The sequence below is a fragment of the Nansenia antarctica genome (genome assembly GCF_963989245.1).
Source record: "Nansenia antarctica genome assembly, chromosome: 1".
Classification (NCBI taxonomy): Eukaryota; Metazoa; Chordata; class Actinopteri; order Argentiniformes; family Microstomatidae; genus Nansenia; species Nansenia antarctica.
The window spans coordinates 18646720-18672442 of record NC_137674.1 but is presented as its reverse complement, the minus strand read 5'-3'; the positions used below and the strand labels follow the sequence as shown (position 1 = coordinate 18672442).

Here is a 25723-nt window from a genome sequence, read left to right as displayed (position 1 = left end):
AACAAACTCCACTTTAAAAAACAAAAACAAAAGAGCTGGAGCAAAATAAAGTGCACTGCACATTAGTGCAGACATGTCACATAGCAGCACTCATTCCTCCAAATTAAAATCCTTAAGGGCTCTGCACTAAGGCTGCCACGATTAGTCAACTAGTCACGACGACGTCGACTACCAAAATTGTCGCCGACATATTTGGTAATCGCCGTAGTCGCATGTTTTTTTGGAGCTGAAATAAGCGTTTTTTTTTTTTTTTTTTTTTTTGGGCTAGCACCAGGGGAGCCCCCCCTCCCAAATTTCGTTGTTTGGTACCTGTACTATATCAATGACAATAAAGACCATTCATTTCATTCGATAAGCATTCGTTTTTCTTCCCTGAAGCTGCCACTGGCTAGCGTCTCCCAGTGTCTTTGATGTACATGCGCAGTGTCGGTCATCCGGGGCACAAGTGACTTCCCCGGAAAAACAAACAGAGAAATGTCTTCCTGTCCTCGTACCTCTAAAGTGTGGGAGCATTTCAACCACAACGTTGAAAAAAAGAATGTAAAATGTAAAATTTGCAAAGCTGAACTCGCTTATCATGGCAGCACGTCTATGATGCGCGAGCATCTAAAAAGGAAGCACGTTGTGGCAGATGACGAGGAAGACGATGGCTCGTCTCGGTAAGCTAGTTAGCTTGTTATTGGCTAACGATATCGTTACGTTAAAAGCCTTCTTACATTATTTTACGTTGTCATCAAAGCGATACTTATCAAATAGCTAAAAATGTTGTCTTAACGTTACAGTGCTAAGAAGGCGCGTTCTACTATGAGATGAGTGAAGCAAAGCAAAACTTTTGTACTCTGTACAAGTATTTATTTTTGTTTTTGTATTCTTTTGGTTGCCTAGTGCCTAGCCTACCTCATTTTACTCAGCAGTTTGCACCCTCTACTACTCTTTACATTACATTACATGCAAGTGATGCCAGAAATAAATCTGCAAAGTTCATTAAAATATCTATTTTTGAGTGAACAATCATTTTAATTGTCTTTATTTTTATTTAGCACATGCCTACAACAACAACTAACAACTTCAAGCTAAATTTAGAAGCTGATTTAGAAGATGATAGCTAAATAAGAGCGATTGAGTAATTGTGCGATAAGCTGTAATTTATGATCCGATTAGTCGACTAATCGTTAAAATAATCGGTGACTAGTCGACTATGAAAATAATCGTTTGTGGCAGCCCTACTCTGCACACAGCGTGCGATTTCTGTTGCGCGTCAACATTCCATTTTGAAGTTTGAATGGAAGTCTATGAGAACATCGCATCTCAACACACACGGCCCCGATTTTAATCGCACGGCGAAAATTCGATTCCATTCATTTTGAATGGGACAAAGCACACGGCGTGCGAGTTTTGTCGCACTGTCAAATTTGGCAAATGTTAGCTTCAAAATTAATGGAATCGAATTTTCGCCGTGCGATTAAAATCGGGGCCGTGTGTGTTGAGATGCGATGTTCTCATAGACTTCCATTCAAACTTCAAAATGGAATGTTGACGCGCAACAGAAATCGCACGCTGTGTGCGGACACCTTTAGGCTTCAAGTTCAAATACATAGGCAGGTTCTTCTTTAAGAAGATGAGCATTTCTACTCTCTCTCCTAGCAGCCTGTTCCTCTTTTCATCCAGTATGTTGGAAGCTGTTCTGAACAGTCTCTCACTATCTACACTAGTAGAGGGAGCACAGAGAAACACTGCAGCAGTAGCAGCCAGGGTGGGGAACCGTTCCTTATTCTTTCCCCAGTACTCAAATGGGCTCTCTAAGCGGTGGATGGTTTTCCGCGATAGTGAAAAGCTGCCACGCCATTGGTTGAGAGCAGCTGCTCTGGGCCAATAGCGTTCCAGCAGAGGAGCATGCCTGGGCATGTCTGGGCATGTCTGTGTTAGGAAGGCTGTGTCAGGCTACGATAGCAGACAAGCTGAGAAAAACGCAACGTGCTGCGTTTGAACAAGAGTTTGGTATCGGGTGTTATTATTTGTTAGTACTCGCCGATACCGATACCAGCATTTTTGTGCGTATCGGTGGCCATGCCGATACTAGTATCGGTATCGGAACAACACTAGTTATGTTGTACGCAACATGATGCAACTCCGGAGCATCGAAGCACATGAATTTTGAGCCTGTATGCAAGTTCATCTTGGGGAAAACATTTAATGTGGTAAACGAAAAATGTCCATAGTCCAAAGATTTTCATCTGGAATGGACTTGTAGCCAAATGTAGCCATTTCTGTATTGTAGAAACGCAAACCAGCATTGTCTAGATGTGCTACAGAGATTGTTACAGGGCTCGAAATTAACACCGTTTTACTTGTCCGGAGCAAGTAAAACTTTTGCCGGGTTTGTTTGCGCAAGCACGACGACGCACCCGGCGAAAGTTTTACTTGCTCCGGACAAGTAAAACGGCGTTAATGTCGAGCCCTGTTGTTAGAATAATAATAACTCTAACCCATAGAATATAATACTAATACTATATAAGCAAGTGTATGTGTCCGTCCCCCAAAGGGTGAAGAAAACCTTATTGCTTTGCGCTACGACAGTCTAATGTTCTCCGCGGTGTGTCCTCTCTCGTGTGCAGTGAGCCAGACGTTCTTCTTGAAGCCCCCCGGAGGGCTGTACTCGTTGCCTTACCTGGCGGAGGTGCTGCAGGCCGACGAGTCTGTCCTCTGCCGGGCCGAGTGGTGGGAGGTGCTCTTCTTCGTCAAGAAGCTGGAACCCAAGCAACAGCAGGAGGTCAACAACATCCTGTGTCAGAGCCTGGATGACCAGGCAAGAGCCCCATCACCCCATCTCTGGCTTTCATTTGCATTCTAGCTCCTAACCTCCTACTCCTTCGCTCTCTAACGCCCCTCTCTCACTGTCTCGCTTCCCTGCCCATTCGTGGAGTTTGAGAGAGGATTATGTTAGTAGCTTGGCGTAACTTGTTGTGTTTTCTTGCGCTCTGTCCTCTCGTCAGATCATAATCATACACCGAGACCTAGAAGAGGTCAATCTGATTCAGCTGTCGGTCCCTGGCGAGGTGGCCCGGAAATTGCTCCACTATCTAAAGCAGACCCTGCAGGCCGCCTGCCTGGGAGACCTCCTCTGCTCCCACACCTTCAATAAACACTACCTGAGCTGTGGGGGAGGAGGGCTGGAGGACGAGGACCTGCTGCCCGACGACGACTCAGGGCTGGGGGGGCAGGGGACCTCCTCTTCGTCCTGTGCCGCGGCCTCCTCCTCTTCGTCCTCCTCTTCTTCGTCCTCCTCTTCCACTATGGGCTCAGTGTCCAAGAAGCCCAAGAAGGACATCCCCGCAGACTCTGGCTGCGGGAGCTTCGACACGGAGAGCGACCTGCCTAAGGAGGACGAATACAAGTACCCCGAAGACCTGGAGGAGAGGATGAAAGGTGTGTGTGTGTGTGTGTGTGTGTGTGTGTGTGTGTGTGTGTGGGGGGGGGGGGGGGTGTGGGGGTGTGTGTGTGTGGGCATAAAAGAGTAACTTCAAACCAGTTATTGGGAGTTGTTTTTGTTGTTGGCGTTCTGCCATGTTACCCATTTCTTTAGAAGCACATTTTCTAGAGAATGAAAACGCCAGAGGAAGACATGTGAAGGCGTACCCACCCAGACTATTTTCATGATTGGGTGAATTACCCCGAGTTGTCCTCATAGGCCTGGCGTGAACCTGATCTATTCTATTGTTTGCTACCAACAGCACAGGCTGCTAACAGTTAGAGGCGCCCTCTCCAATCAACTGTATTTCAGTGACTTGATGAGGGCATGGCCTGAATTGCTTGCCAAAGTTTAGTAGCATCAAGTTTAGTAGAGACAATATCCAAGAAGAACCTGTACATGCACACATTTTATTTTTGCATTAATTATGTTTTTGCTGTCACGTCTGAGGAGAAGGGTGAGATTGTTCACAGCTGGGAACAAATGCTCTGTTGAAGAAAAAAATAATGCTACCATGCTGTGGCTGTGACTATGTAAGGAGAGAGTTCTAGTCAAATCAAATGCATTCTACACTAATATTTTATTCCAACAGTATGCATGCATGTAAATAAAAACCTAGAAGCTGAACTTGCTACTAAACATTGATGTTACATTGAGGCGGTTTCTAGACTGTGCTGCCACTAGAAAAGTGGCCTATGAGGAGAGCTGAGGGTAAGACGCATTTTCACCTTATCATGAAAATGAACCATCCCCTTTTGTGTATATTTCTCGTCAGCCCACCATTGATATGATCCCCAAATATAATTATGACCTAAGGTTTGTGCATACATACATACAAGCTAGCGAGGGAGGGGGGGGAGGCGTGAGTCAAATTCTGCTTTAAGGAGGATGAGAGAAACTATTATGTACATGATGTCACACATTATGGTCATGATCTGCGTGCTGCCTTATTACTCAGACATGCTTCCCCCCCTGCCTCCAGTGTATAACAACCCTAAGGTGCAGGGTAAGAAGACGGTGCTGGAGAAGCTGGGGGAGGTGGTGGACATCATGAGGAAGGCCGTGTCCGACCCGGGGCAGCAGCTGGCGGGCATGAAGTTCATCTCCAACGTCCTGTTTGAGGAGGTGCCTCCGGAGAGGTCCATCATCAGGACAGACACCGCCCAGACCATACGGTGAGTCTGCTGCACCCAACCCCCACCCACATTGGGTAACATCATGGGGTTAGTGTCCTAAAAGTCCATTTAAATGCATTATGCCAAAATGATATGGTAATAAGTAACCACTGATGAACTTCACAAGTTGTAATGTACATACAGTGGATGCAATCTGGCTACCTGACTCTGCAGATGTTATATACAGGAGGCCGTTTCTAAATTAATATTAGGCGTGTTATATAATATATAATATTAGGTGTTTTGCCGAGGGGAGTGAGTGTTTGCAATTATCTTTAGTTTTTTGGCGCGTTACCCAAATGACGCCCCTGCCCATCTCAGCCAGATGGCTGCACTGATCATATTTATTGTATATATCGATAACTGATCGATAGACCATAGGCCTAATTTTGTCCTGTTTTATTCCTATAGATTATAATTATAATATTTTCAGATCAGATATGGAGCTCATCCTGATGTTTTTGCCAGGGGTCAGAACCTCTGACATCATCTTTGCACAAAATGAAATGGGGCAGATCTGCAAAAAAATAACCACAAAAGGGGGGATTTAATTACAAAAATAAGTTATCCAAAAGCCTAATTACTGACTCGTGGTGCAGACAAGATCTTCATAACACAAGAAACAAGCGAAGGTCCTGTACGACAGCAGACTCTCTCTCTCCTCGCCCACAGGGACAAAGTCCTGAAGCTCCTGGTGGAGATGCTGAGCGCGCAGACGAAGGAGAACGCGGTCTGTGCTCTGCGTCTGACCCGAATCTTCATGCTCAAGTACGAGTGGAGGGTCTGCTTCGCCACGGAGGGGGGCGTCAAAGCCATCCTCTCCTGTATGCAGGAATACCCCACCGTGACCCAGGTCCAGCAGGTCGCCCTGGCGGTGAGTACAATTCGTGACGTTAGAATTATAAGGTTCTATCTTCATTTTTGGTCAAAATTTAGTTTTTTTACGTAATCTGATCCATTAGGTGTTATTTATTAATGCCTGTGTGGTGTTATTTTCAAAATGTAGAATTTTTTTTGTTAAAACTTTGACGCTCAATATCTCTGAACTACCCTAAACGGAGATAGAACCTTATCATTCTCATTATCTCATTTATGATGCAAGAGAACAAATGCAAGCTTGTGGTGACACAAAGAGAAGAGACAAATACTGTACTTGGCTTGTATGTTGGTTGTCTTCTCTTATTGGTACATTTCTATTTCTTTTAGACATTGATGGTCATCACAGGTGCCAGTAAGCATGAAGAACGCACGATGGGCACCTGTCTGCCTCTCTCAGAGTCTGGCACTCAGATGATGCTGGAGATCTTCGCAAGTATCGGCTCTGCCACCCCCGAGGGCTCCAAGGGACTGCTGGGTACCATCCCTGCCGCCATCGAACTGATGCTTAACACACCAGGGTATCTGACTATAACACACGATTCATGTCAATGAAAGGGCGTATTCACCATGACGAGATTAAACGCTAACTTCTAATCTCTAATCTGATCTCTACCAGACCTGGGCAAAAATTGCATACTTGAAACTAGGGATGTCCCGATCCGATACTGATATCGGATATCGACCCGATATTGGTCCTGAATGCTGGATCGGGGATCGCACCAGAAAAAAAAAAGGCTCCGATCCGATCCTACTGTCATGCGCAGTCAAACTTATGTGTATAAGCGATGAGGGAATGAAAACAGTCAGAAACGCGTGTCGCAGAAATGCTTCACGCGAGTCGCAGAAATGCTTCACGCGAGTCGCAGAAATGCTTCACGCGAGTCATATATGCGCTTAAAATGCGCATAGCGCTGTGTGCTTCCGGTTTCATTACAAAGAGGTTAACCCTATATGTGCCTGACGTCTAACAACATTCAAATGACTCTAACTTCATATTTTTTCGGATTTCAATGTATGACACATCATTTGAAAGCTTATGATCCGTAGTTCCAATCCACAACACGTCGCATTTGTTGCTTTAATAAAGGCTGGCAGTCTTTAATTTAACTGTTGTTGGTGTGGACTATATACTGGGGAGGTATTTGTTATTATTCAGATATTTGCAATGTATGCAAATATCGCCCCCCCCCCCCCAAGTTATTCAAATACTTGAAACCCGTTTTTCGAACATGTATTTTGGGCAGGTCTGATCGTTCCGTCTGTCCTGTCCAGGTGCATGTTGTCTGTGAGGAACGGGCTGCTGGTGGTGATCATGCTGATGTCCAACCACAAGAGCCTGGTGGAGCAGCTGGTGGCCTGCGACGTCAGCGCCGTGCTCAAGAAGTGCCTGTGCGCCCCGCGGCCGGAGACCATGCTGGCCATCATCGCCCTCAACCACATCTCCATGGTTCACAAGCTGGAGAAGAAAGGTAGGCGTTTCGTGTGAACTGTGAAGATGCCGAATTAAAACAAAAAGAAAGAAACATGAACATTCTTATCCCACCGGCTTCTTTTCCTCACTGACTACAATCGGCACAAGCTTTTAAATTCCGCGTGTGGGTGCCGCGCGAAAATGTCAAGAATTGACATGATTTGTTTTTACTCAGGGTTCCCACGGGTCCTTGAAAGTTTGTGAATTTGAGGGGAAAAAAATCAAGGCCTTAAAGGTTTTTGAAAATAGACATGGGTCATTGAAAGTGCTTGAATTCCCCCCTCTCTCTCTCAAAAAATAAATATTTATGTTACGGTAGATGTGGGAAAACTAGAGTTAGGGTTAGGATTAGGGTTAGGGTTAGACATGCCAACATGTACCAAGTCGACGTAGCACCTAACCCTAACCCTAGTTTTCCCACATGTACCGTATTCCCACATGTACCGTAACATATATACGTCATATAATTAGAATATCATCAAAAAGTTGATTTATTTCAGTAATTCCATTCAAAAAGTGAAACTTGTATAATGTATACATTCATTCCACATAGACTGATATATTTCAAGTGTTTATTGCTTTTAATTTTGATGATTATTACTGACAACTAATGAAAACCCCAAATTTAGTATCTCAGAAAATTAGAATATTGTGAAAAGGTTCAATATTGAAGACCCCTGGTGCCACACTCTAATCAGCTAATTAACTAAAAACACCTGCAAACGCCTTTAAATGGTCCCTCAGTCCAGTTCTGTAGGCTACACAATCATGGGGAAGACTGCTGACCTGACAGTTGTCCAAAAGACGACCATTGACACCTTGCACAAGGAGGGCAAGACACAAAAGGTCATTGCTAAAGAGGCTGGCTGTTCACAGAGCTCTGTGTCCAAGCAAATTAATAGAGAGGCGAAGGGAAGGAAAAGATGTGGTAGAAAACAGTGTACAAGCAATAGGGATAACCGCACCCTGGAGAGGATTGTGAAACAAAGCCGATTCAAAAATGTGGGGGAGATTCACAAAGAGTGGACTGCAGCTGGAGTCAGTGCTTCAAGAACCACCACACACAGACGTATGCAAGACATGGGTTTCAGCTGTCGCATTCCTTGTGTCAAGCCACTCTTGAACAAGAGACAGCGTCAGAAGCGTCTTGCCTAGGCTAAAGACAAAAAGGACTGGACTGCTGCTGAGTGGTCCAAAGTTATGTTCTCTGATGAAAGTACATTTTGCATTTCCTTTGGAGTCTGGAGGAAGAGAGGAGAGGCACAGAATCCACGTTGCTTGAAATCCAGTGTAAAGTTTCCACCGTCAGTGATGGTTTGGGGTGCCATGTCATCTGCTGGTGTTGGTCCACTGTGTTTTCTGAGGTCCAGGGTCAACGCAGCCGTCTACCAGGAAGTTTTAGAGCACTTCATGCTTCCTGCTGCTGACCAACTTTATGGAGATGCAGATTTCATTTTCCAACAGGACTTGGCACCTGCACACAGTGCCAAAGATACCAGTACCTGGTTTAAGGACCATGGTATCCCTGTACTTAATTGGCCAGCAAACTCGCCTGACCTTAGCCCCATAGAAAATCTATGGGGTATTGTGAAGAGGAAGATGCGATGCGCCAGACCCAACAATGCAGAAGAGCTGAAGGCCACTATCAGAGCAACCTGGGCTCTCATAACACCTGAGCAGTGCCACAGACTGATGGACTCCATGCCACGCCGCATTGCTGCAGTAATTCAGGCATAAGGAGCCCCAACTAAGTATTGAGTGCTGTACATGCTTATACTTTCCATGTTCATACTTTTCAGTTGGCCAACATTTAAAAAAAAACTTGTTTTGTATTGGTCTTAAGTAATATTCTAATTTTCTGAGATACTGAATTTGGGGTTTTCATTAGTTGTCAGTAATAATCATCAAAATTAAAAGCAATAAACACTTGAAATATATCAGTCTGTGTGGAATGAATGTATACATTATACAAGTTTCACTTTTTGAATGGAATTACTGAAATAAATCAACTTTTGATGATATTCTAATTATATGACCAGCACCTGTATTAAGAAACGTTTTTTTTTTATATACCGTATTTTCCGCCCTATAAGGCGCACCGGGGTATAAGGCGCACCTTCAATGAATGGCCTATTTTAGAATTTTTTTCATATACAAGGCGCACCGGCTTATAAGGCGCACCGGCTTATAAGGCGCACTGCCGTTTTTTTTTTTGACTGGGGTTGCGTTATGCATCCACTAGATGGAGCTGTGCTAAAGGGAATGTTAACACAACAGTCAAATAAAGTCACACTTTATTAAGCGTTCTTAAACGTTGTTCAACGTTCAAACGTTAATGTGCATATTAACAATATTAACAATATTAACAATAACACAGAGACATACTGGAGGTATAATTTTTTTTATTTAACCGTTATTTAACCGGGAGGTTCTTTGAGATCAAAATCTCTTTTTCGAGGGAGACCTGGCCAAAGAAAGCACACCAACCAGTAATCCACATCAATATTATAAAACAATAAAACAATAATAATAAAACAAAACATACTAAATAACAGACAAGAGATAAGAGCAGACTACATATTAAAACATGAAAACATTTTAAGAGTAGCAATTGCACATTTCTGTCACACAATTTCCAATCAGAGCTTTGAACTCTCACAGGGAGACGAGGTTAATAAACTGTAGTGTGTTCTGGAGGTTATTCCATGACCAGGGCGCAAAATAATAAAAAGCTATTTATTGTAAATGCGTCACCTCTCGCTACACATATGTACATAACAATATTAACAATAACATATTAACAATATTAACAATAACAAGTTCACTCTTCTCCCAAACGTGGAGGGGAACGTTTCTTCCAAAGGCATGGGTGTTCTACAATGACATGGAGACAGAGGGATGAGATGTTCATTAATTCAATTCAGTCAAACATTCAAACTTTATGTCAGTAAACACGTAGTGAAAGAAACAGTCTGATACCACTAAATCAAACGTTAGTGCATAACTCAACATTGTTCAGTTATGTATAACACGTAAAGCTCACTTTTTCAGTTCATTCGTCTTCCACGAATCCCTTGAATTCTTCTTCTTCAGTGTCCGAATTGAACAGTTGGGCGAGTACGGGATCCAATATGCCCTGCTCCCTCTCGTCATTATCTGAGTCAGTGTCGCTGCTGTTGAATGAATGAATGAATGAATGAATGAATGGTCTTTATTGTCATTGCTATAGTACAGGTACCAAACAACGAAATTTGGGAGGCGGGGCTCCCCTGGTGCTAGGAAAGAAAAAAAAACAAGAAGGGAAAGGAGCTGGTTTACATAAATAAAGGCTATGTACACTATACCTGTTGCCTGGCAGTTCAGTGGCAGTTATTCCTGCCTTCGTGAAAGCTCGGACCACAGTTGAGACTGATATATCAGCCCAGGCATCCACGATCCATTGGCAGATAGTGGCATAAGTCGCCCGGCGCTGTCTCCCCGTCTTGGTGAACGTGTGTTCGCCTTTTTGGATTGATTGAAAACTTTATTAGAAGATTTGCAGAAGTAGGTACATGAAAATACATATTACATATACTGATTCTTAATTCATCGTTACCTTCTGTCATCCACTGCTCCCACGCAGCTCGCAGTCTAGATTTGAACGCCCTGTTTACACCAATATCTAGCGGCTGGAGTTCTTTAGTTAATCCACCCGGAATGACGGCAAGCTCCGAATTAGTTTGCTTCACTTGTTTTTTGACAGCATCGGTGATATGGGCCCGCATGGAGTCGTAGATCAATAGAGACGGAGCTGTGTGGAAAAAGCCACCCGGTCTCTTGACGTAAATTTCTCTCAGCCACCCGCGCATCATTTCCTCATCCATCCATCCCTTCGGGTTAACTTTGATGACGACGCCGGCTGGAAAGTTTTCTTTTGGCAAGGTCTTCCTCTTGAAAATAACCATGGGTGGAAGTTTCTGGCCACTAGCCTGGCAGGCGAGAACTACAGTAAAGGATGACTTCTCATTCCCTGTGGTGCGTATGGACACCGTACTGGTTCCCGTTTTCTCCACAGTGCGGTTCACAGGAATATCAAAGGTGAGTGGAACCTGATGAGAGATGAGATGAGATGAGATAACGTTTATTGCCATTTATGCATACACATTAAGCATACACATATAGGAATTTGATTTGGCGTTACAGTAATAGCATTTCTAAATGCAATGCAAACAAAACAATATCAACCTCGTCCATGTTGGTGATATGCTCTGGCAGGATCTTCTTTTCAGTTATCTTCTTTTCGCAGTATGCGCGGAAAGTGACCAGCTTTTCTTTATAATCGTCTGGCAGTTGCTGCGAGACGCTAGTTCTTGCGCGGATGGACAGTTTACGTCTTTTCATAAATCGAAAGCACCAAGAAGGACCCCCTCGAAAATCCTCGATGTTCATGTCTCGTGCTAGCGCTGTTGCCTTCATTCGAACTGTGACTGTAGAGACGCTTCTACTTGCTGCTCTCTGTTCAAGAACCCACTGTTCGAGTTGGTCCTCTAACTGTGGCCATCTCGCTTTGCTCCCTCGGAAACTTTGCTTAGTTTTCTTTACTTGGCGCAGGTCATCTTCTTGCTTCCTCCACTTCCTTACCATTGATTCATTAATATTGAATTCCCTCGCTGCTGCTCTATTACCATTTTCTACTGCGTGACTGACAGCCTTGAGCTTAAACTCTGCGTCGTACGCGTGTCTCTTGACAGGAGCCATTTTGTCGTCTTCTTCACTGTGAGTAAGCACCGGTGTTTACAGATTACCGTAATGCTGCAAGCGGTGCGGCTTTGCAGTTTACCAGTCGTACTGAAACATTGTATTATTATTAAAAAAAAAATATTGGTCATGTAATTTTTACATTTCGATCCATATATAAGGCGCACCGGGTTATAAGGCGCACTGTCGTTTTTTTTTTTTTTTTGGAACTTTTAAGTGCGCCTTATAGGGCGGAAAATACGGTAATAATATGTAATTATACTCTAAGTCTCTGTATTGCTTAACTTAACACAGTAACTTTACACATATTTCACAATATATTGTTTTGCTGTGCTGTGGTAGAGAAGGCAAGAGACCATCTAGTGTTCAAGCCTCGACATTCAAAAGCCTCTCTTTTTAGAGCAGATAGTTCCTATTATATCAATTCTCATCTAGATCTGTCTCAAACTATGCCGTGTTGGGTCCTTGAATTTGAGGGAATTGAGTCTTGAAAGTCCTTGAAAAGTGCTTGAATTTGATGTTTCAGAAGGTGTGGGAACCCTGTAATTTGTTTTTATTAATCCAACTGATTTCCTTTCAGAGTCTAAGGAGGAGCTGGACTTCAAGGACACGGAACTGAAGATGCTGGTGGTGAGTCTGAAGGAGATGACGGCCACCAAGGAGGTGATCCTGACCCTGGAGCAGCTGCTGTGTGACAATGCCCCCCAGCTGGAGGACGAGCGCAACCTGGTGCGCAACCTGGTGCACCTCATGGACCAGCACAGAGCTGACCGCGCCGTGCAGCTCTCAATCCTCAGGTACAGGGGGGGTCCGGGGTGGTCCTGGTTGGTCCTGGGTCGTCTTGGGGGGGTGGTCCTGTGCGGTGGACCCGGGGGGTGGTCCGAGGGGTTCCTGGGGGGGGTGCAGGGGTGGTCCTGGGGGGTGGTGCAGGGACGGGGCTGCCAGACCAGGCAGACTGTTGCGTGGTGTTGTTGGCATGTTTGTACCTTGCCTTACGTTTTAAACCAGCCAATAATGTTCTGAATGAGTTTCTTCTTCTTCCTTTTCATTCCCTCTGGGCATGGTTGTATGTCAGATGATCACCATCATCAGTGGAATGTTTTTGTTTCCCCTTCAATAGGATATTGAATAAGTTCTTGGACAATTTCCAGGAGGATCTTCTCCCGTGGCACGAGAGCATCGAACCGTGCGTGTCCTCTATGACGGCCTCCATCAACGACCGTGAGGTAGGAAACGACCCATGATGATGATAAACCAAACTACAGTCGTGTGTATCTAAAGCAGGGGTCCCCAAACTACGGCCCGCGGGCCGAACACGGCCCACCCCCACACTTGGACCGGCCCTTTGAACAACGTGTAATTTCTAACTGCAATTGCGGCATTTCACCGACGTGGTGGCGGGGGCGCTGTTTCGCAAATAATTGGAAATACATTTCCACCATAAATTGATGCAGAAAGGGCACAAATTGCATCTAAATTCACCAGAATGCAAGAAATTAAGTGTTTGATGCTCGTTTAAGGACCCCCAGACAGCCCTGCTTCATGGGTCCCCCCGTGTATGATGAGGGTCCTCCCTCAAGTATCAGACTGTAAAACTGATTATATTTCATTGACATATCACTATAGGTATAAATTCCATCAAAATTCAACTGTTTAGACTTTGTTTGCATCCACCAGTGCTCTCCTGCGCACAATTGCTTTGCGCAACCGCCTCCATTCCACTCCGTTCCATATTATTTTATGTTAGAGACCAACCCAGGCCCCCCATCACAGAAAGGAAAAATGATGTGGCCCTCACAGTAAAAAGTTTGGGGACCCCTGATCTAAAGCCTAGAATGTGGAATTATTCAGCTCACGACCAGGTGATTGAAACAGCCTTGTACCGTCTGTCTAGGTTGTGCAGCTCTTCATCCGCTTCCTGTATCGCCTGGCGTCTCTGAATAAAGACTATGCCGTTGTCATGTGTCGTCTGGGCACTAAAGACATCCTGGTTAAGGCGCTGGACAAGCACAGCACCAACCTGCTGATGGTCACTGAGCTGAGGGACCTGATCAACGACTGTGAGAAGTATGCAAGCCTCTACAAGAAGATGACCACCAGTGTGCTCGCTGGATGCATACAGGTTGAGTACCAATACTACTCCCTCTCTTCTTTGCGCATTAAGTTGTCTTGTAAAGTTTTTGCGTTCATCGGCCTTACTAACTGTGTATGGGTTGTTATTCGAAAACGTGCCATGTCGTGTCCGTCGAACAAAACTGCTCTCTCAATCTGAATACACAAAAAATAAACATGAATATATTTTAGGATTTAGTTCATATATATTTCTCATAACAATTTAGTTTTTTTTAAATGAAATGTTATATTGTTATATATTTTTTAACACTTTTCTGTGCGAAGCATCTCCCTCTCTCAGTATGATGTTTCTACTATTACTGGCTATTAAGTAAAAAAATCAATTAAAGTCAAACGGTCACATAAAAACATAACGTTATATAAAGCCTCAAATGTCATTTCATTACTCATAAATGGGTTTTATTCTTAGTATGTGTCAAATGTTGAAAAAAAAATAAAAAAATAATCAGGTCTCCAGGTTGTCGTCAACCCTGTTACTTTTAATCCCCCCCCACACCCCTTCAGAGATAATGGACTGTTCCGAAAGTAGATTTTTTTTCTTCCAGGAAATGAAATGATCTGCCTTTTATGAAGTTGATGGTGGAAAGACGAGTCCTCTTCTTTTAATGCATTTTCTTGGAATGATGTAATGTCTGGACAAATCACAGACAAATAAACAGGACAGACTTGTTTATCACTATGAAGTTTCAAACAGCACTGAAGCTCATAATCCTAACCCTAACACAATGGGAGGGGGAGGGACAATGGATTGAACATCCATTGCATATGTGGAAATAAACCACAATACAGTACATTCTCCACCGTTCTCCTTATTAGTGACTGATCACATTAGTTACACTACTTCCACCCCTAGATATGTATCCAATATCAAATAAAAACACTTTCTGGGGCGCTTAAGCCTGGTACACACATAAAGATAATCTGGCCGATTTTGGCCCGATTTCCCCCCTTCCGACCAAGGACCGCAAACGCCCGATTATCAGATGGCTCTAAAGATTATCCTACAAGATTATCCTGTGGTGTGAGGTGTGTTAAGAGTCAAGAATTTCTCCCGACAATCTGCTTGGAAAATGGTTGGGGCTGACAATCGTAAATATTATGTTCAATATTTACGATCAAAAGTTCTCTTGTGTGTGGTCAAAACTGACAACTCCCGAGTCCGATTGTGACGTGGAATGGAATGTAGCCAATCAAGAAGCGAGCTGACTGACGCGTCTTCTTCTTTTCGTTCTTCAGCACTTTATTTCCCCTGTAGCACATGGCTGCCTCTACAGGTTAGTCAGGGTACTACTACCCTGATCACGCAAGATTTCTGGCTTGGGGGACGAGACTCCAGACTGTCGGAGGACAGATCTTTATGCATGTGGTCGTATATCGGAGAGCACACCACACACAATACGATCAAAACTGTTCAATCCATGATTTTTTATCTTCATGTATGGGGTCTCTCTCAGATAAAAAATCTGTTAAGATTTAGAAAATATTTGTGTGTACCAGGCTTTAGGTGGCGTAGCGGGTTAAGCGTTGACCATGTAACCGCAGGGTCCCCGGTTCAATTCCGTCCGGGGACATATCCTGCATGTCATCCCTCCTCGCTCTCTCACCCATCCTTCCTGTCTAAATCTCCACTGTATCTGTCAATAAAAATGAAAAATATGAGTGGGACTGCCCCACTCAGGAAAAAAATAAAATAAAAAACACTTTCTAAAAAGTACTTTGAAAATCAAACGTTAAAACCGGGGAATGGCACGTTTTCGTCTAATGACCCATAGAAAACAATTCTACAGTAGGATGTAAATGCGGTGTTATGCTGCTTGACATGTCAGTTCATTTCAAACCTCTGCTGTTTGTTTCAACCCAATCCAGATGGTTCTGGGCCAAATAGAGGAGCATCGTCGCAGCCACCAACCAATCAACATCCCCTTCTTTGATGTTTTTCTGCGTAATCTGTGCCAAGGTATATTTACTTTTAGCTGCCCGTGTCACCGGATAATGAAATGTCATGTCATTCCTTTTTTTAAACCGTTGCTTTCCTCAGTTCAGTCAACTAAGTAAGAAACCTGCCTTGACTTAATGCTCTTGCCTATGTGGCCATTTATGACAGGGTCTAGTGTGGAACTCAAGGAGGACAAGTGCTGGGAGAAGGTGGAGGTGTCCTCCAACCACCATCGAGCCAACAAGCTCACTGACAAGAACCCCAAAACCTATTGGGAGTCCAACGGCTGCACCGGCTCCCATTTTATCAACATCTACATGCACAAAGCGGTGGTGATCAGGTGCGTTGACGCCTCCCTCTGGTCATACAGAGGGTGTGTGAGGGAGCTGTTGGAATGTTCCTGCTCTTTCACTCTTGATGTGTCACAATGTGAATAGAGTAGAGATTAAGCACAGCCTTTCGTTGTCCTACCGTTATAATCAGGGTTCCCACGGGTCCTTGAAGTCCTTGAAAGTTTGTGAATTTGAGAAAAACTAAATCAAGGTCTTAAAGGTTTTTGCTAAAAGACATGGGTCATTGAAAGTGCTTGAATTCCTGTCTCTCTCTCTATTAAAAAAAAAAATATATATATTCAAAAATGTTTTACTTAGCTCCTCCTCTCTGTATGGCTTAACTTTACATATATTTTTGTTTTGCTGTGCTGTAGTAGAGAAGGCAAGAGACCATCTAGTCTTCACACATTCAAACCTCTCTTTTTAATTATTGTCTGTGAGCGGATAGTTCCTATTATATAAATTCTCATCTAGATCTGTCTCAAACTATGCCATGTTGGGTCCTTGAATTTGACGGAATTTAGTCTTGAAAGTCCTTGAAAGGTGCTTGAATTTGATGTTTCAGAAGGTGTGGGAACCCTGTATAATTCAAATATATGCAAATCAAATCAAGCCTGTAGCTGATTGTTAATTGATAGCACGGAAGCAAGCAAGAAGGGGAAAGAATACCTTGATCCAGCACTATTAGACTATGCATCATATTTAATGTTTAAAACTGCTGTTACCCCAATTGTTTGCTGATTTACTTAAAAAATACGTAATGATTAATTATTGATATTATAATATATTATCAATATAATATTAAGCTTAATATTATTGAGGCAGTGAAGTCAATTCCCTTTGCTGCAGGCAGTTGACGGTGCTCGTGGCGAGTGAAGACTCCAGCTATATGCCTGCCCGCATTGTGGTCCTTGGCGGAGATGACCCCACTAACATCAATACAGAGATCACCGCAGTAAGTAGAGACAGTGTTTCAGAGGAGAAACTTCTGTGATTTCTTTGCGGTTTCGCCTCTCACCCAATCAATACCGTGTGTTTACAGGTCAACGTGTCTCCGTCAGCCGGTCGCCTTGTACTGCTGCAGAACATGACCCGCTATTGGTCCATCGTGCAGATCAGAATCAAGAGGTGTCAGCAGGTGAGATGCGTCACCGTGACGACACAGACGTCGCTGCTTGCTATAAGGAACTTCAGGTGAAGCCGTGACATTTTTTAACCTCACTCGACACCTCTCTCTCTCCTTCCTCCAGGGTGGCATCGACACGAGGGTCCACGGCTTTGAGGTGCTGGGCCCCAAGCCCACCTTCTGGCCTGTGTTCAAGGAGCAGCTGTGCTGCCGCACCTACCTGTTCTACACCACCAAGGCTCACACCTGGTGCCAGGAGATTCTGGAGGACAAGACCCAGCTGCTGCAGCTCTTCAACAAGTAAGCCTGCTGCCTCTGCTGTGATGCAACACTGCTACACCAGCATGCATAGCTGGCCTTGTTTGGTTTGTTTGTGGGGTAGTTCCTTACATTTTTCATCTTTATTGGATGGAGACAGTGGAGAGAGACAGGAAAGTAAGGAGGAGGAGGGTATGTCAGCAAGGCATGGGCCGGATTGGAACCCATGGGCGTATGTGCACTGTGGGCCATGGAGCTAGACCACTGGACCACCCAGTTATAGACCATTATGACCACCTGCCAGTTAATGTCAATGGTCAGTGGCCATAATATTTTTGACTCATCTGTGAAATAGATGCCATTGATGCCTGCCTCTTGAGCTTAATTCAACTGTCTCACTCCATCAGAACCCACATTATGGGCTTGTTTTACGACTACACACCCAAAGAGGCATCTGTCACACCCAAAAATCAGATGCAGAATGATTTATATATATATATTTTAAAATTACTTTTTAGTTTTAGCCTTACTAAAACCTTTTGTTCGAAACTTAGGCTATTATGGTCTACTGATAATAAATGTTAATTTTTCAATAAATGCTCGTCAAAAAACATCCACCGCGTCCAGTGATGATCGCATCCTTGCGCTCACAGTAGGGATGTCCCGATTAGGGCTGGGCAAACAACCATTTTTTTTTTTTTGCGATAATCGTAAGAATTAACGATCAATTATCGATTACCGTATTTTCCGCACTATAAGGCGCACTTAAAAGCCTTTAATTTTCAAAAAAAACGACAGTGCGCCTTATAACCCGGAGCGCCTTATATATGGATCAATTGGTTAATTTGTTGATCCATACTGGTTGTACACGGCGCTCAAGGCGCTCTGTCAAAATGTTTCAGTACGACTGGTAAACTACAAAGCCGCACCGCTTGCAGCATTACGGTAATCAGTAAACACCGGTATACTGTGCTTACTCAGTCCCACACCACTTGTGTGTGTATAAAGACCCCAAGTAAAGAAGACTAAACAGAGTTTCCGAGGGAACAAAGTGAGATTCTTGGTGCTTTCAACTTGAAGTTTTAAAGTACCCACTCGATATAATAAACAACAGTTTAACGATCACTAAACACTTATCATTTGTGTATTGGATTCATTAATCTCGTTTGCCGGAGGCTACCGGTAAGGGAGGGTTGACTTGTAAACATAGTTTCGTTTTAGCTCGTGTTCAAAAGCAAGAACTGTGTGTTCATCTAGTTATGTGTAGTTATGTGTTTTTAGCATGTCGATGTTCTCCCAGTATGTTGTCATGTTATTAAAATACAGTTTAGACCTTCGTAGCGATGTGTTTTGTTAGCTGTTAGCCGCTAGCAGCGTTTGTTGTGGTTTGGTCAGAGTCACTTTTCTCCCATTCAGTGTTTGAGGTGAACCAACATTCAAATACGCCTGTCGTGTTCAATCTTTCTCTGATTTGAATGTATGACACATCATTTGAAAGCTTACAATCTGTAGTTTAAGCATGTGTAAAAACTGAAAAAGTACGTTGCACATTTCACCAGGAGCTGTCACATATTGGTTGTTGGTTATAATTGTATAGCCTTTTGGTTGTTTTCTGGTGTTGTTTTGCTCTGTTTGTACTAGTCTACTTGATGTATTTTTATCAGCTGTTAAATCACCACAGCGGTTAATCCACTAATAGAGATAATAGCAGATTGAAAATGCTTGTAGCTAACTACTCTATATCTCGTGGTTGCAGCTATTGCGAATTGCTATTCACGCGAGTCAGCTGTGAATCACCGCAGGTCCTTGACGCTTGTTGCAAAAATGGATGACGAACGGCTGATACTTGAGGTGGAAAAATATATATTTTTGACAGTGGAGCAGGTAGAACGTTGACGGTGACAACGCTCAGGTGGAGCTTGGACAACGGGAAGTTGACACAACACCGATGGAGAGGTGACGCAATGCAGTAGGTGGAGCTTGGGCGTAACGCAACCCCAGTCAAACGTTTGACTGCAGTATCTATTCTATGCACCTTATAATCCGGTGCGCCTTATAATCCGGTGCGCCCTGTATATGAAAACAGTTCTAAAATAGGCCATTCATTGAAGGTGCGCCTTATAATCCGGTGCGCCTTATAGTGCGGAAAATACGGTAATCAATAAGCTTTTTTTTCATAAAAAAAAAAAAACTAGGGCAGAAATAACAAGCATGTTTTCCTTGGGGAAAACTTTATTTGTGTTGCTATTGCAGAATTGCACAATGCACACATTCATTCATTCACATTAACTAGACACTACAGTCAGATAACAATCCTCTTAAACAAGGCAGTGAGTAGCCTAAATTGTTTAACTTAAAAACACATTTTACATTATAAATAAAAATATAGAAAATAAGTAACTCACCATAGGAGCAGTAAAAAAACAGTTACTCACAAATAGGAGGATGACTGAAAACGTTAGTGTCCTTAAGAGCGTCCAGCTTAACTTAAATTTAAACTCCAGCGAGAGACTGTAGGCGGCAGGCCTACTGGTTCTTGTTCAAAAAGATGATCATGTTAACATGTTCAGGGGTGAGAGACGAACGCAATCTGGTGACAGTTAGGCCAGCCGCAGAAAACACTCGCTCCGAGGGGACCGAGGTTGCGGGGATGCAGAGGTAGGTCCGCGCTAATTTGGCCAACCGAGGAAACCTTCTTTCGTTTAATTTCCACCAGTCAGTTGGGTCGCAGTTCAGGCCCGCAGAAGGCTCCCTCAGAAAGGTGCAAACTTCGGTTTCGATGGGGATGTCAGCAGCAGCGCCTGCTGCGTATTGCTCCCCGAGGAGCTGTGCCATGGCGCTGACCGGAGCAGGTGCTCAGGTTACACTAACGTACGGGAACTTCCGTCATGCCGTACTGCGTTGCGAAATTCAATGCGAAGGCAAATGCAAAGTTCATTTCTCACACATAACGTGGACAAACTAATTTCCATTATTATTATTATAATTTAAAAAAAATAAATAAAAAAAAATAACGATTATCGAGCAAAATATTTTGTGATCGACCAAGACCTTATCGATCAATTAATCAATCATCGATCATTGATGCCCACCCCTAGTCCCGATCCGATATTGATATCGCATATCGCCCCGATATTGGTCCTGAATGCTGGATCGCAGATCCCACCAGAAAAAAAATAGGCAGCGATCCGGCGTGTCACTCATGTGATGACAACAGTAGTAGTCAGTGGTCACGGGCATGAGAGTTGGCTAGTAGCTACCTGTGTGTAATGAGTCTGACAATGTCATGATACTAGCTGGTGAAATCATAAACCATTTGCTTACGTATTTTTTCGGTTGTTTACACAGTCTGAAACTACAGATGGTAAGCTGCTTTCAAATGATGCGTCATACATTGAAATTGGAAAAAAATTCAAGACGACACGAGTATTTGAATGTTTGTTTGTATCAATGTTTTGCTCAAGAATGGTGACTGGGTGCCCCGCGGTGGTGTAGCGGTCTAAGCACTGGCCACTAGTGCATGCTGCCCACCGGGGACTGGGTTCGAATCCCAGCTCGCCAGATCCGGATATGGCTGGGGCACACACGGGGAGCGGCATATTGGGCGGCCGCTCCCGAGGGCGGTATAGGAGTGTTTCCGGACAAGGATCCGTCGCGCAACAGCGCCCCCGGGGTGCCGGAATAACAGGTGCTGGGCTCGAGGAGCCAGTCAGCTAGTCTGCCTGGCGGCCTCTTCTGGGACTGCCGGCCACGGGGTCGTGCGGCGGATCCTTCGCAATAGGCAGGGGATAATTGGATGCTAGGTAGGGTTCAATTGGCTACCAAATTGGGTGAAAAAGGGATAAAAATCTGGAGAAAAAAAAAGAAAGAATGGTGACTGCTAAAAACGCTGCTAACAGCTAGCGGCTAACGTTTCGTTCTAAAACGAAATAATGTTTACAAGCCAGGTATCACTTACCGGTAGCCTCTGGCAACAGTGAATCCAACCCACAGATTATAAGTATTTAGTGATCGTTAAACTGTTGTATATTATATCGAGTGGTACTTTAAAATTTCAAGTTGTCTGTTATAAAAAAAAACAGAAACCAGATATTGTTGACACCCCTTTGATTCTGCGACTGGTTTTTGGTCTCACCAGCAGCGTCACTAGGCTACACTTTTAAAAAGGGTGCTATAATTGATTTGCCATTTGTAAGAGAAGATAAATAGAATAAAAACATGAAGGCACTAAAACTAGAAATCAGACAGTAACTCTTTTTTTTTCTACAATGCTGAATGCCGCTGTTTAAATTGTTTTAACTTTAAACCAGTTGGTCACTGAGTACTGCAGAGTACTGTTTTTGTTGCTTGAATAAAGGCTGGCAGTCTTTAATAGCCAACTGTTGTTGTGGACTATATACTGGGGAAGTATTTGTTATTATTCAGGAGTAAAACAATAAATAAAAATATCGGATTGATATCGGTATCGCAGATACCTGAAGCCCAGGTATCGGCATCAGTAGTGAAAAAATGGGATGGGGACATCCCTAGCTCACAGTATTCCTTGGCGAATGTGAAGATGACCATGGAGCTCAGTGTCGTTGTGTGAACGACTCCTTGGGGTCTGAGGATGACGTGTGTAATCAAATTATTTAAATATCTAAGTAGAAAAATAGAACAAGGTAGCCTGTTTTCTTCAGATTGTACAGAAAAGGTATTTAATGATCTTTTGCAGAAGGAGAACAGTTTACAAGCATGTCAGAGCAACCTCACAGTCAAACTATCCTCAAAAACGTGATGACAATAGGGAGACATGTATTTCATACACACAGATAACAAACCCGCCCTTAGGTGAGGTCAACCAATCACATTGGGCAGAGGTCATAGGTGAGGAAGAGGGAGGAAGGTGATGTGGGTAGCACTAGGCTGTGCTGCTTCCCTGCCTCAAATCCATTTGTCCCCACACAGTGTACACAAACCACGCATGGCAATTCCCTTCATTCACAGTCACTTAAATGCAACATTCTACGATAGCTAGCCAGTGAATGGATGTCCAACCAACTAATTTAAGACAGATAATAATGACATGACATCTACTTGGTGTTCTCCTAGGTCCTGAATCAGATTGTCATTTAAGCACGTATTAGCACAGCTTTTAAAGAATCTCATCGCATTGCTAAATATGTGCTTGTACTTCCTACCCCGTTAACTCTTTTTTTTAGTTCATGTCTGAACAATGGCCATGTTGAAAAAAAGTGAAAAGGCATTCATCTTTTATCCAGTTATTATTTCTGGCCAAAAAAACCTGTTGAATTATGAAGTGGATCAGATTAGAATTTCCTCTGTTTTGAAATGATTTGCTGTCTATGTTTGCAGCGTGACAATGTTTTTACTCCAAAAAAGAAAAAAACATCCACCGCACAGCCTGCCTAACAATCACATTTTTAAAGTTGATGAATGTGCAAGTAGCCGTTGACCTGTGTGTGACCAGTGACAGCGAGCATTAGGGGTGTAACGGATCACCTAACTCACGGATCGGATCGTGTCGCGGTTTTTATTTCTAGCCTACTCTGTGTCGTTGAGAAAATTAGATGTGGGCCCAGTATTTCTGATGCACACCCACTTTTCTTTCTGGCTACGCTACTGGTCTGCAGATTGAACAGCGCGCTCCGACATGAGCAGATGTTTGCTGACCGCTTCCTGCCTGACGCAGAGGCAGCAGAAGCTCTGGGTCGGACCTGCTGGGAGGCCCTCATCACCCCCATCGTACAGAGCGTCACCGTCTCAGGTACCGACCGGGAATCATTCTTCACCATCGCCTCCTGCACTATACCTTCTATACCTCCTATACCTCTCTATACCTTCTATACCTTCTGTCAACCTTACATCAAAGATTACTCATGGGTATAGTATGATTAACACTAGAACAGCCGTGCCTTTTTACCTACTAAAAGAGCCGCCTCGGGGGTCAACCCCCTCTTTACAATGCTCAAGCTGCTATTTACACACAACGACCACTAGTTGGCTGCTTGTAAATTAGCCTGCCTCCTACACAGAAAAACTGCAAAATAGCGTCATATTAGCTTATCCTGATGTGTTTTTGAAAATGTAAGGATACTGGATGGTAGAACGCACATATCTAGGAAAAGTCATGAAAGGAGGGTCCTGAAATTTGATTGAGTGCAAAGTAGGGCTGGGACGACGCGTCGACGTAGTCGACGTAATCGACTACGTCAATACGTCGACTTGCGTAATGTGCGTTGCAAAAAAAAAAAAAAAACTGCAATTGCGGCACTGCGCCGACGTGGTGGCGGGGGCGCTGTTTCGTAAATAAGTTAGCTTTCGGTTTTGCTAGCGAAATAGCTGATAGTATGTTGACTGCTCAAGGAGAATACATATTTGAAAGTACAGAATGCCTGAGAGCCTTATATTGCATTATATTACATTATGTTTTGAATGGTCATCTGGTGCCTGAATATTGTGTTTTCCTTTACATAAATAATGAAATTTCCACCATAAATTGATGCAGAAAGGGCACAAATTGGTGCATATCAATTCACCAGAATGCAAGAAATTAAGTGTTTGATCTTTAAGGACCCCCAGACAGCCCTGCTTCATGGGTCCCCTCGATGTCAAACACCACTGGTACCACCTCCGCCTCATTTTGAGCCAGGAAAAACCCTGATGGCCATGTTGGCATTCAAGTTGGCTAAACATAGCAGTGAGTCTGCCCTGTGTCTGGGGCCCTGTGTCTGGGTGCCCTGTGTCTGTCTTGACAGAGGCAGTTACAGTAGTAGTAGTAGTAGTAGTAGTAGTAGTAGCAGGTCGCCGAATTAAAGGTGTCTGTGTTTAATTGCCGGCCCACAGACAGCCCCCATACATCAGCTGATCATTTAAAGGGGCGGCCGTCTGAGTAATGTGCATGTCACACGCTGCTTTGTTTTATAAGATCAGCAGCTATTACCCAGAGTGCTTTATAAAGACACTGTTAAACAGAGAGAGACAATACAGCCATTATTTTGGGGAAAATTAAGTGATACATTAATCGAACAGCAAAAAAATCATCGTTAGACTAATCGTTAAATTAGTCGTTAGAGTAACCGACTAATCGAAAAAATAATCGCTAGATTAATCGTTAGAAAAATTGTCGTTTGGGACAGCCCTAGTGCAAAGATATAAATTATTTTGTACTCCCAGGGTGACCCCACCATGGCTGTTCTAGTGTTAACATGGTTCTTTCTACACTGTTCCCTCACCATGGCTGTTCTAGTGTTCACATGGTTCTTTCTGCACTGTTCCCTCCCACGTCTCCAACAGAGACGCCGGTCCTCAGCCCGCTGTCCTGGCTGCTCAGTGAGTACCTGGACAACGCAGAGTCAGCCAAGCGCTGCAAGAGTCGAGCTGCCATCTTCAACTCCCGGGTCCGGCGCCTCACCCACCTGCTGGTCCACGTGGACACCAGCCGGGTGGACACAGAGGAGCTCAAGCCCCCCGTCAAATCCAGTGAGCTCCCTGCCAACCCTTCAAATCTAACTCTGGTGTCGTCCATTTTAGTTGTCATAAACATGTTGTCGTGTGGCGGTTTGATTTTGAAATGTAGGGGTGGGGACAATAACGCTGAAATGCAGAATCAAATTTTGGACAGAGTTTGGGGTAGTCCTCTTCCAGGAAAATGTCTTCTGTAAGTGCATTCAGTTCAATTCATACAACATAATTTGGACTGTTTTCTTGGTAAATAGTACATCTCATCACCAGGGAAAACTAATTTGATATACTACAATGAAATGAATAGATTTTGCACCAAAAGTTTGCGGTTCTTCTAAAAAAAGGAGTCCTAAAAATTAATCATGACGAGAGAATGAAGTACGTTGAAGTGTCTCAGTTCAGTTCTATGTCTTTGGCAATCACTGTGTCTGTTTTGGGCAGTCAAAATGATGCCTGGTTGCCATGGCAACCACATTGAGAAAAAAAAGAGAAAAGCATTGACTGTTTTCCAACCCTTAATATGGTAAATTCTTTCATCAATTTTTTTTTTTTTTGACATTCAATATGAGCTGGTCTTCCCCATACATTTAAGATGAAATACTAAATGATTTTGCATGTTGGGAGTGTATTCTTTTCATATGCGACCACACTGACCAACTTTTTTGTATTTTTTTGTATCGCTAAAACCGCGTTTTGGATTTCAAGTAACATTAAAACCAAGTCTTGAGGATGAATGAAAGTTT

General features: G+C 43.6%; 1 protein-coding gene across 1 annotated transcript in view; it reads left to right on the top strand.

The window, feature by feature from the left end:
* The window catches only part of cul9 (cullin 9), a 72664-nt gene that overhangs the window by 13175 nt on the left and 33766 nt on the right, over positions 1-25723 (top strand). The window contains exons 6-21 of the mRNA XM_080544950.1: positions 2616-2806; positions 2994-3426; positions 4452-4644; positions 5317-5518; positions 5851-6041; positions 6796-6992; positions 12312-12528; positions 12852-12957; positions 13626-13853; positions 15731-15821; positions 15969-16140; positions 16982-17087; positions 17175-17270; positions 17383-17558; positions 23150-23283; positions 24813-24998. Coding sequence (XP_080401076.1) covers positions 2616-2806; positions 2994-3426; positions 4452-4644; positions 5317-5518; positions 5851-6041; positions 6796-6992; positions 12312-12528; positions 12852-12957; positions 13626-13853; positions 15731-15821; positions 15969-16140; positions 16982-17087; positions 17175-17270; positions 17383-17558; positions 23150-23283; positions 24813-24998 — 2919 coding nt within the window. The remainder of the gene's footprint in view (positions 1-2615; positions 2807-2993; positions 3427-4451; positions 4645-5316; positions 5519-5850; positions 6042-6795; positions 6993-12311; positions 12529-12851; positions 12958-13625; positions 13854-15730; positions 15822-15968; positions 16141-16981; positions 17088-17174; positions 17271-17382; positions 17559-23149; positions 23284-24812; positions 24999-25723) is intronic.